Here is a 12,254-nt window from a genome sequence, read left to right as displayed (position 1 = left end):
CATTCTTTTTTGCCATGAAAATACTCCTTGTTTAAATAGTAGTTTATGTTTTTCTTTCATTAAATGGAGTTAACAATGTGTTAAACATGGGGGTAGGAGGAGGATGCATATTGTACTATGCATTCAAACATGTCACTGTTTTTCTGATTGGATTTCCCTTTGGCCTGGCCAGTTGTAATTTGGGAATGGGGTAACTCATTTATGCATATAGTATTAAGAAATACAGTAATGGAGAAGTCATAAAATTGCAGAATTTGGGTTTACACTACGCCAATGTGGCTCCCTTTAATCTGAGATCTTAAATATCTTAAGAGTCTTAAATCATTTTGAAAATTTACATTTTCATTTTGACAGTTACTTCCAAAATGTATTGTTATACATGTGTCACTTTATGTTCTAAGTTAACAATGACTGTAGGATAATCTTGTTCTCTTCAAACCAGTCATGAAAATGTACATGAAAATATTTTTAAAGAATAAATGTCTTCAACTAAATTACAATACTTCTGGATTTTCCCCCTTAAGAAGCCCCTTAGTCATTTTTTAGAGAAGTTATTTGAATCTCAATTATTCCATTCCACTATGTTCTTAGGAATAGATGTGTTTTAATGCTGTTTTGCGGGGTTACTTGTTTAAATACCTTTTTGTTGTGTCTGGGCAACTCATACTTGAAAATGATAAAATATTAACAATGTTTATAAATCAAGAAGTTGATATTGAACAGGCTAGCTGCATCAGTCTGGGTCAGAGAGCAGAAACAACTTGAGTCATGTCCCAGTTTGTACTTTTTTTTTTTCCTTTACTTGGAAGCCAGGTATAAAAGGAACACCAAAAGTAAGAATTGTTGTGATTCCCCTCCTTGTGTTGAATTTGACAAGAGAAGTTTGTTCCTAAAATCTGATGGTGTCCTAATTAATTACTAATGAGTTCACAAGTTTAAACCTCTTGAAAGAAAACCAAAGAGAGGCTAAGATTTTAACATGTAAATGAAGTATTAAGAATAGAATCAAAGAGAAGGCTGGAGGCTCTGGTTTCCACCACAGGAAATCATTGTAATCACAGACAGATTTGAGGGTAAGAGGTGTAAATGCTAACTAAACTTATTTTTTTGTTGTGTAGTGCAGTGCAAAGAACAATGGATTAAGATTAAAATTTTCAGGACTTCAGACTAGTTACTTTGTTCTTTTCCTGTTCCCATTTCTTCATCTATAAAATGAAGACGTTGCATTGGTTTCTGAGGCTGGTGTTTCACATTGAGCCCATTTGGTATTATACTTTGGAGACTCAGTAAATTTTACAGATTGGAGTTTGAATCCTTGAGGTTTGTTCAGAAACATTTTGGTAGAGAGGGGAAGGATCTTTTCTCAAATAGCCTTAACACTGACAGAGTTAGATCTAATTTTATGAGTCCTATTCAGATAACTCCTTAGAAGTAAACTCAGTACATGAAAATTCGTAATCACAGAACTTAGCAAACCTTTATGCCAAGACAAGGCACTGTTGCTGACCGTGGTAGTTCGGGAGGAAGAGAAGGCTTAATAAAACTTAAGTGTTCTAAACACAACATTTTGGGATAAACGAGATAGGCTGTACATTAAACTCCTAGGGAACATGTAGAGCATATATTCATGGTAGTTTAGAACAGAGAAGATTTGTAGGCACTCTGAAATACCAAATTAGGCTATTACGGTCTAGAGAGGTTTCAGAGAGAGTATTATCAACACTGATTATGTAAAATATTAGGATCCTATAACCTTGATGGTGCTTTTAGCTCTGTTAGAAATGATCAGTGGAGCAATTTCTGATCCTGTTAATGGTACCGTTTTGATGGCACCAGTCCTTATCTCTGGCTTTCAGCCCAACTCAATACAAGAGTAGTTAAAAATAGCACTCAAAGGAATAGCTAAAGCACCCTCACCATGCACTAGAAACAATTCTAAAAGATATCAGATCAAACTGGGTCAAGGTGAGTAATCCAACTTCTAAGTTATATAGCATGGATGGAATGCATGAGGTCCCATAGAGTTGGTTTGTTTTTTAACTTAATCCACTACAGATTTTTTTTAAAAAAGCAATTGCTTTTGAAAATAGAATTTCCCAAATATTTTCCAAGACATGAGTGTGTTCTTAACCCTACAAGCAAAATGAAACATTCATTTGGTTGCATATTTGTAGTAATAAATTGATGTCAGCAGATGGCAATAGTATATAGCATGAGGCCTCGATCGACTTTAGTTTTTTTTTGTTTGTGCTACCATAGGTATACTATAAGCTGTCTAAAACCCTTGGGGGTTTGAGATTTCAGATCTTTTCCCTTTGCAAAGATAATATGGATTATATACTATGGATTGCATAATTCCCTCAATGGCGTCTGGGGCAGCACCCCAAACTATTTTTTGCAGCTATGCAGCAGATCTTCATAGAATTAGGGAAGTCTATGTAGATTGTCTTACTTAGTTCAGGTCAGTTTTTGTCACAAGGGAAAAACTAGGTTTTCAGATTTCAGAATTGTGGGTAAGGAATTTCAGGCCTGTGCTTAAGAAACTAATCAAATATAGTATTCTCCATCTAAAAAATTTATTTTCAAAAATTGCTTAAGTTTTGGTAGAGGTAACTGAATATTGTGTATAAATTTTGCGTATTGGGTTTTTTTAATGCTATTTTATTGAGATATATTTACATACCAGATAATCATCCAAAGTGTACAGTCAGTGGTTCACGGTACCGTCATATAGTTTTGCATTCATCACCACAATCAATTTTTTTTTTAGGGTTTTTTTTTTATTAAATTCAGTTTTTTTTAAATACATTCACACACCATACAGTCATCCATGGTATACAATCAACTGTCCACAGTATGATAACATAGTTATGCGTTCGTCACCACAATCTATCTCTGAACATTTTCCTTACATCAGAAGGAATCAGAACAAGAATAAAAAATAAAAGTGAAAAAAGAGGAAAGAAGCGAGTGTGATGGAAGTAGTTAGGTGCCCGGAGCACGGAACAATCTGCTTTCTGAAGACTGGCGTCCGCGATGGCCCCAATAAAGGAAAGAGTTTTTATGTGTGCCGGACCGACGCGTGCGCCTTCGTGCGGGCTACCGACGTCCCTGTTTCTCATTGTTTATTTCATGAAGACTTTGTGGTAGAGCTTCAGGGTTTATTTCCACCACAAGGCAAGAAAGAATACAAATTGTTCTTCCGATGCATTAAAAGTAAGGCAGAAGGGAAGCGTTGGTGTGGAAGTGTTCCATGGCAGGAACCCAATTCCCAAGATCATTTTCTAACCAGTAAGTCCCAGGATGCATCTGAGCCATTTCATCATCCTTCCATCCAGCAGAGAAACCCATTCAAAGTACTTGACAAGAATCAAGAACCATCTCTCTGGAAACAGTTCATCAAAGGTGAAGGTGAGGAAAAGACGGCTGAAAAGAAGGAAAGGGAAGATCATATCTTCAAACAAAAGAAGGAACAGAAGCCTGAATCTAAATGCTGGGTAGAGAAAGATCTCCCATCCCACATGTTGATAAAGAAAGAACAATCTGCAGACCAAGAGAGGAAGCAAGGGGAGAGAACAGAAGTTCAGTGTGAAGCAAAGGAGACTGAAGGCACACACGAAAGAAATATTTCTGAAATTAAACCTCAACAGTGCCATGGTAACGAGCTAAGAAAACCATCTGTGTCTCCTAAGGAGAAAGCAAATGGTGAGAGTCATGATATCCAAAAAGAATCAGAACCTCTGAGAGAAAAGGAAACCAAGTTTCTGTCTCTAAATTTTCACAGTCAGAACCCAACAAGCAAGCCCCAGAAAGAGGGACACCACAGCAAGGAGCATCCCAAGAACTGGGAACCTAGAGAAACCAAGGCAGAGGATGGCCCAGGCATGCAGACCATCCCAAAGAGGCAACCCTCATTGAGTTTCCAGGCACAGTCAGAGCCTCCTGATGTGCCTGCTCCAAAAGGGCCAGCCACACAGTCTTCACCACCAGTAGCAGGGCCTTTCCTCGGAGAGCAGCGAGACGCTGCCACAAGCAGTGAGGACAGTGAGGATGATGATGTTTTTGTTGCCTCGAAGCCAAAGAACCCCCTTCAGTTTGACCTGACTCTGGAGTCACAGAAGAAGGAGAATCTTAAATTACTCGATCAGGGTGGGCAAAGAGAAATATCTCCTGCTTCAGATGTTTCCAAGAAGGTTGAACCTTCAGACCTGGCAGCCCAATGTGTGTACCTTACAACCCAACTGAAAAAACAAAAGACCACACTGGCTTTGGTGAACATCCAGTCTCTTCCAGATAAGGGTCAGAGGTTGTTTGAGCAAATTCAGATGTTGGAGGATGCACTCAATGCTCTCAGCCTCTGCCCAGACCAAGGAACTAATGTGAAGAGTAGCACTCAAGTCCCACAACAGAGTAGCTCCATCAAAACTCCCACGGAGCCTCCTCACTTGGTACTACCCGACCCCCTGCAGGGTCGAGATCCTCAGCCTTCAGGTTCTCTAGGACTGAATGCTGCCTGCCAGGTCCCAGCTGCTTCATCCAGTCAGTGCCACGGAGGCCGTACAAACCACAGTCACTTGCATGCGGTGTGGAAAGTCACAAGTGAAGCCATTGATGAGCTGCATCGATCACTTGAGTCACGTCCTGGTGAGACAGTGGTGGCAGAAGATCCAGCCGGGTTGAAGGTTCCTTTGCTTCTGCACCAAAAGCAGGCATTAGCCTGGCTACTGTGGCGGGAAAGTCAGAAGCCACAAGGAGGAATTTTGGCTGATGATATGGGCTTAGGAAAAACCCTGACAATGATTGCACTCATCCTGACCCAGAAGAATCAAGAGAAAAACAAAGAAGAGGACAAAAACTTAGTTACATGGCTTTCCAAAGATGAGTCCTCTATCTTTACTTCCCATGGAACACTCATTATTTGCCCTGCTTCCTTAATCCATCATTGGAAGAAGGAGGTAGAGAAACGTGTGAGCAACAGCAGACTGAGAGTTTATCTCTATCACGGGCCAAACCGGGACCAGTGCGCGAAAGCCCTTTCCACATATGACATCGTGATCACTACCTATAGCCTTCTGGCCAAGGAGATTCCCACAAAGAAGCAAGAGGGAGAGATCCCAGGAACAAACCTCATTGTGGAGAAAATCTCAACACCTTTGCTTCGAATAGTTTGGGGTCGAATCATATTGGATGAAGCTCACAATATTAAGAATCCCCGAGTGCAGACATCCATAGCTGTGTGTAAGCTGCAAGCCCATGCCCGCTGGGCTGTCACAGGGACCCCCATTCAAAACAACTTGTTGGACATGTATTCGCTGCTGAAATTTCTCCGTTGTTCTCCATTTGATGAGTTCCATCTGTGGAAGAGTCAGGTTGACAATGGCTCAAAGAAAGGAGGAGAACGGTTGAGCATCTTAACCAAGAGCCTTTTGCTCAGGAGAACAAAAGATCAGTTGGACCTCACCGGCAAACCCTTGGTGATGCTGCCCCAGCGTAAATTTCAGTCACACCATTTAAAGCTTTCAGAAGATGAACAGACTGTTTATAATGTCTTTTTTGCCAGATCGAGGTCAGCTCTGCAGTCTTATCTAACAAGACATGCAAGTGGATACAGCCGATCTGGAAGAAGCCTTGATAATCCATTCAGTAGAGTGACACAGGAGTTTGGATCCAGTGGGCCTGGCTGCCCTGTGGCCTTGGACTCTCAGACATCCAGCACTGCCCACATTTTGTCACAGTTGCTGAGACTCCGCCAGTGTTGCTGTCATCTTTCTTTACTGAAGTCGGCCCTGGACCCCACAGAACTGAAGAGTGAAGGCCTTGTCCTGTCCCTGGAAGAGCAGCTCAGTGCTTTGACCTTGTCTGAACTCCAGAGCTCAGAGCCCTCTTCCACTGTGTCCCTTAATGGCACATGCTTCGAGGTGGAGCTTTTTGAAGATACAAGAAAAAGCACTAAGATATCATCTCTATTGGCAGAATTGGAAGCAATCCAAAGAAATTCAGGCTCCCAAAAGAGCGTCATTGTCTCTCAGTGGACCTGCATGCTCAAAGTTGTGGCATTGCACCTTAAGAGGCATGGACTGACCTACGCCACCATCGATGGCTCTGTCAACCCCAAACAGAGGATGGACTTGGTAGAGGCATTCAACAGCAAATCCAGGGACCCTCAGGTTATGCTAATCTCTCTCTTGGCTGGAGGTGTTGGTCTGAACCTAACTGGAGGAAACCATCTTTTTCTTCTGGACATGCACTGGAATCCAGCACTCGAAGATCAAGCTTGTGACCGAATTTATCGAGTAGGGCAGGAGAAAGATGTTGTCATACACAGATTTGTTTGTGAGGGAACAGTGGAAGAGAAGATCTTACAGCTTCAAGAAAAAAAGAAAGATTTGGCCAAGCAGGTCCTATCAGGAACTGGAGAATCTGTCACCAAACTCACCCTGGCTGACCTCAAAGTTCTTTTTGGCATCTAACCTGCTTATAGGGCTCAGAATAGTGCCCCTGTTGGCTTGAATCAGGATCTGAAGATAACAACCTAACCGGGATCCCTGCACTCTGTTCTTGGCATTCCATTTCACTGTCAAGCCTTATGTCCTCTTTAAAATGAGACATAATCTTGCCCCCAGAATTGAGGATCAGGCATCATGTTAATGAGTTGGTTGAGTGATTTAATGATTGAGTGGTATAGAAACCAATAAATTGTTTCAGATAGAAGAAAATACGCTGGTGTTAGATGATTTGGGACAACTCTGGAAGAGTTGTACGTATGCTTTTGTAAAAGCTCAAAAAGCCCTCACCTTTCTGTTCTCAGCTGATCAGGAAGCCAGTGTCATTACCTGGGCTGCACACTGCCCCCCCCCCCCCCATTTCTTCTTGCCCCCGAGGCTGCTCCTGTAACCATCTCTCTATGGCGGGAGCAGAATGCAGATCCCTGCAGCAGCTCCTCTGCAGCTGTCTCAGTTCAGGCAGTTCTTCCTCTCAGTCTTAAGATCAGGGTGATGCTTTGTATGTAAGCACGTGTTTAGTATTCATATCACTGTATCCTTTGATATTGTGTGATTTAGTATTTGTGTCATTGTATAATTTGGTAGTTATATCTTTTAGTATTATTGTATCACTTAGCATTTCTGTTGCCTCATTTAGTTTTTGCATCATACCATTTAACACTTGTATTATTTAGTATTTGTAGTGTCATTTTTTATAGTATTTAATTTGACAAATTTTTGTATTTTTACAAGCTTTGCAGCATTTGTATCATTTTGTATATCACTTGGTATTTCAAGGGTATCATTTAGTATTTGTGTTATCATTGATACCATCTAATAAATATGTGTTTAGCAATGTAAAAAAAAAAAAAAAAAAAAAAAGTGAAAAAAGAACACCCAAATCATCCCCCCCATCCCACCCCATTTGTCCTTACCACAATCAATTTTTGAACATTTTCATTACTCCCTCCCAAAATAAAAATTAAAAAGAGCACCCAAAACATTGCATACCTCTTATCCCCTCCATTATTTATTCATTTTTTGTGTATTTTCTTACTCAGCCGTCCATACACTGGATAGAGGGAGTGTCAGTTGGAAGGTTTTCATAATTACACAGTCAGGCCTTAAAAGCTATATAGTTATACAATCATCAGGGATCAAAGCTACTAGATTACAGTTCAAGTTTCAGGTATTTCCTTTTAGCTTTTCTAATTCACTAAAAAACTAAAAAGGGATATATGTATAATGCACAAGAATAACCTCCAGAATGACCTCTTGACTCTATTTGAAATCTCTTAGCCATGGGTACTTCATTTTGTTTAATTTCTCTTCCCCCTTTTGGTCAGGAAGGCTTTCTCAATCCCATGATGCCAGGGCCAGGTTCATCCCCAGGAGTCATGTCCCATGTAGGGTGTGTATTAGGTTTTAAGAAGAAAAATGCTTGGGATGCCTGGAATAAGCGTAAATGTAAGTGGCTGTTCTAGAACCATTACTGAATTCTGAAACAACTTATTTTCCAATATGCTTCAAAATGTGTAGCATTATAAGTATTCTACATAACTATGATACGTCTTTATGTATAGTTGTGATCCTGTCATGCCTTGTCATGTATTCATTCAACAAATACTTGAGTGATTATTCATTCAGGCACCTAACCTAGGTATTGGGAATACAATAGGCCATAACCCAGCCCCTTCTCAAGGACTTAGTCTGGTTGGGGACGGGTGGAGGAGGGGAGTGTAATGGAATAAGGAGGACTTAACTGTGCACAAAACTGATACTCAGGTCAAGTAAAGTATCCAAGATCCTACCCTAGTGAGAGCAGCTCTTACGTCTCCTGACTGCAATCCAGGACTTCTCTTTATATTTTTCTATAATGTAAGCTCATGGAGGTAGAGAATTTAAATATGTTCCCTGCTGTATCCCAACCACCTAGAAAAGTTCTTGGCACATACTAGATGTTGATAAGTGATTAGAAATACTTTTAAATTCAGGAACTTTGAAAATAAAGGAAAAATAGGAAATGTGATCTATGATCCATGAAGAAATGCCTAATTTTTGGTGTGCTTTTGAAAACTTGTTTCTATCCCTATGTGTCTGCCTGTTTACCTGACTTGCTCTGCTTTCACTCCAGCTTCCATTTGGTGAGGACCAAGGGGGTTGGGATCCAGGGTGTAATGAGTTGTAGTGGTACTCAAAACATAAGCACTTAAAAACCACTTGTAAAGTTTGTTTACAATTCAGATTTCTGATATATTTGCTGGGGATTAATTTAGTAGATCTGGGGTGGGTCCCAGAGAGCTAGATTTTTAACACATAAGTTAAAAACCCAAAGACCCATACTTGCAAAATTGATCCACAGACTTTTTTTTAAATGAAATAGAATGGAATAGCGTACAATCAAGGTATTTTTTACATGAAACTTGTTTCATATTCATGTAGTTTGGGTGGCAATATAAAATATGTTTTCAAAGTCTGAAAGCCCTCCCCTAGGAGACTGCAGGTGCTTTAGGATCCCAGATCACACTAGGAAAAACTCCATCTCTGGGAGGATTAGTGTCAGTATGTGCCTCCCGTTTTGTTTTCAAATGCTATTTCCTTAGTTTCATGTAGACTGAGGTCCAGGGAGTTGGGAATTCCTGGGGCACATGCTTTTCATTCTGTTATAACTAAGTAGCTAGTCAAAGCTAATTTGATGACTTATTTGAAACAGTCCTATTTCTGTGTCTTTTCCATAAATTTGAGGCATGCATTTTTGCAAGAGTAGCTGTGGGAATAATAGCAATAGTTACCAAAGTGTTTGTTTACTGTGGATTGTTGGTATTATTATCCCCAATTTAAAGATCAGTAGATGCCTAAGGTCACACAACTAGTTAATGGCAGAGCTGTGATTCAAATTGAGATCTTGATGCCTGAAGGCCCATGTGTGCTCCTTTCACCTCTTTGCTGTCCATCTTACTGTGACAGACATGAAGTAGGTAATCCTCTCAGTCATCTGTGAACTTCTTTTCATTGCTGGCACAAGTGTTTATTAAGTATATGCCAGAGACGGCACTAGATCCTGGATATCTACTGGCAAGCAAATGAGTTACAGATCAGTAGAGGAAGGTGAAACAAAGACAAGTATCATTTTGCAATACATGCTATAAAGAAAAAGTATAGGGATAGGGTGCTAAGAATATAATGGATACTAATTTCTATTTGGGGGTTGGGAAAGTTCTATTAGGATGTTACATTTAAGCTGAGAACTTAAATGTTCAGGAGACCTGAAGAAGAGCATTCTTGGCCTAGCAAACTGTACGGCAAAGACTAACACTCAGGGAAACCCGATGTGATCACAGCAGTGAAAAAAGACTAGTGTTTTTGTGAGTTCAGGGGATGATGGCATGAGACAAAGGGTAAGAAGGCAGGGTTGATGCAAGACATGCATGCCATAGCTTATGGATTATTGATTTTACCTCATGGCAGTTTTGTGAGTAGGGAAAGTGACATTGTCAGTTTCTAAATACCACTGGCTACAAGGTGGTGAGAGCAAGAACAGAAAATATGTCAGCTAAAATACCAGATGTGATTGGGCGGTGGTGATGGAGAAAAGCGAATAGACTCAAGATACAGTTTGGACAAGAGGCTATTGGAACAGTCTCTCTAAAGGCACTGACTTGGATAAAGGTGGTGGTAGTGAAACTGGAGGAGCTGTAAGGTGTACTTTGGGGCCAGAATCCATAGGAGGTAGTTATTGTTTGTTTCTCATATGTAAACCATCTTGAAGTGATAGCATTTTCTCTTACTAATCAAATTTCAGCTGTTTTTCAAATAAATGTAAACTCATAGTTGAAAAACTAATAATTTTCTGAGGACCCACAAATAAAGCTGGAAATTAAATTATAAAGGTCTCCACATTCTTGATATGTTATATTTGAAAATTGTTTCAATAAATTGCCTTTCAAGTAGCTTTTTGTAAACCAAAAAAATAATTAAAATGAGTGAGGGCTCTCAAGTTTTCATAATCATGAATACTTTGCTTAAAGTATGTACTAAAGTAAAAGTATGTGTAAATACCAACTTTAAATTAGTGGGAATTCTATTAACCCTCGCAGATTGGAACCTTGGCTTCCCCTCAAAATCTACTAAATGAAAACAAAGGAGAAAAGAAAGATAGAAACACCCAAAGACAAAAGTAATAGAATGTGCAGCAAATTTTTGGAAGGTGGAAAGCAGATGGATAGATGGAAACTGACTTAGCACAGCCAATAATACTAGTACTAAAGTAATGCCTCTCCCACACCACAGCTGCACCCAGGCAGCTGGCATGCCTGGAGAAAGCCGCTCCACCTGCGACTGCTTTCACTTTATACGTGAGCAATGCTCTTGTCCATTCCTTACCTCACTCTCCAGATTACTTCCCCATCTTTAAGCTCAGGGCTCAGCAAACTTTGTGTAAAGGACCAGAGAATAAATGTTTTAGACTTTGTGGGCCAAGGGCAAAAATGAGGATATTATGTATGTGCTTGTGTAATGAGGGAAAACAAATTCCCACAAATGTTTTTTTGACAAAATTCGTAATAAAAATTGAGTGCAATTTCTTGTAATACAATTCTACTAAGGAGAAGAATGGAATACTCTTTTGGGCGAATAACATTTCCTTTAATTGGGGTTCAAAGAGTTCACTACTGTCTAAATCAGTTACAGATTTTCACCTGTTAATGCTTATGTATTTCATCTTTAGAAATGTCTTTCCAAACATACAAGTACTGCCAAATTCTGATTATCAACCCGTGTGTATATACGATTTTAATTGATCATTTATGTTGCAGATTGATCACTTCAAATTGAAGGTTAGATGGAAACTCCTCAATTGCACATTTAAATAGATTTTGAAATATGGGAATTTCCTTTACCCTTGTGTCAAGGTCTGAAAAACAGGGCTGTAACCAGTGTGAACTTGGAAAATATATCAGCTCTAAATGTGCATGAGAATGGAGAGCTTCTTTGCTTTAACTTTTGATGGCATGGGATGTGTATAAAGCAGCTTGACATTATTTATGATTCAGACATTAATTGTTGGAAATGACTTTACTACTTATATTAGTTAGGGTTCTCTAGGGAAACAGAATCAACAAGAGATATCTATAAATACAAGATTTTATAAAAGTGTCTCATGCAACTGTGGGTATGCATGAGTCCAAATTCCGTAGGGCAGGCAGCAAACTGACAACTCTGATGATGTTTGATGAACTCCTCAGGAATGAACTAGCAACTTTGATGAACTCAGGAAATGCTTCACTGGTTAGCTGAAGAAGTGAAGGTCCTCTATCTGTCTCAGTTTTCAACTGATTGGATTAAATCCAGCTAATTGCATTCTCTCATTGTGGAAGACACACCCTTTGTTGATGTCATCAGCCACAGCTGCAGCCAATTGACTGATGATTTAATAAACCAGCCTTCTGGTTTATTAACCAGCCACAAATGGCCTTGCAGTAACGGTTAGGCCAGTGCTTGCTTGACCAGACACCTGGGTACCGTCACTTGGCCAAGTTGACACATGAACCTAACCATCACACAACAGTATAAGTTTTACATGTAATTGGTGGTTTGCTTGCAATTTTAGGTTGAATTCATTAAGAAACATTAAGTATGCAACAAAAGCTAATTTCCAAAGCCATTCAGAATGACAATGGTTGAAAGTGGTTCTTCTCAGGAAAAAAAAATCAGTTTCAGCCCAATAAATGTTTACTATTGCGAAGCCACCAAACTGCTGTGTGGTAGGGTAAG

General features: G+C 39.7%; 1 protein-coding gene across 1 annotated transcript; it reads left to right on the top strand.

Annotated features, from left to right (window-relative positions):
* The first annotated feature begins 2,923 nt into the window (after positions 1–2,923).
* LOC119507017 (transcription termination factor 2-like) lies at positions 2,924–7,331 on the top strand. The gene has a single exon (XM_037800074.1). It carries the CDS (start codon positions 2,976–2,978, stop codon positions 6,468–6,470), a length of 3,495 nt encoding a protein of 1,164 aa, XP_037656002.1. The 5' UTR covers positions 2,924–2,975; the 3' UTR covers positions 6,471–7,331.
* Positions 7,332–12,254: the final 4,923 nt, after the last annotated feature.

Source organism: Choloepus didactylus, chromosome 12 (assembly GCF_015220235.1).
Source record: "Choloepus didactylus isolate mChoDid1 chromosome 12, mChoDid1.pri, whole genome shotgun sequence".
In the NCBI taxonomy this organism is placed as follows: domain Eukaryota; kingdom Metazoa; phylum Chordata; class Mammalia; order Pilosa; family Megalonychidae; genus Choloepus; species Choloepus didactylus.
This window is presented reverse-complemented; position numbering and strand designations above follow the sequence as displayed.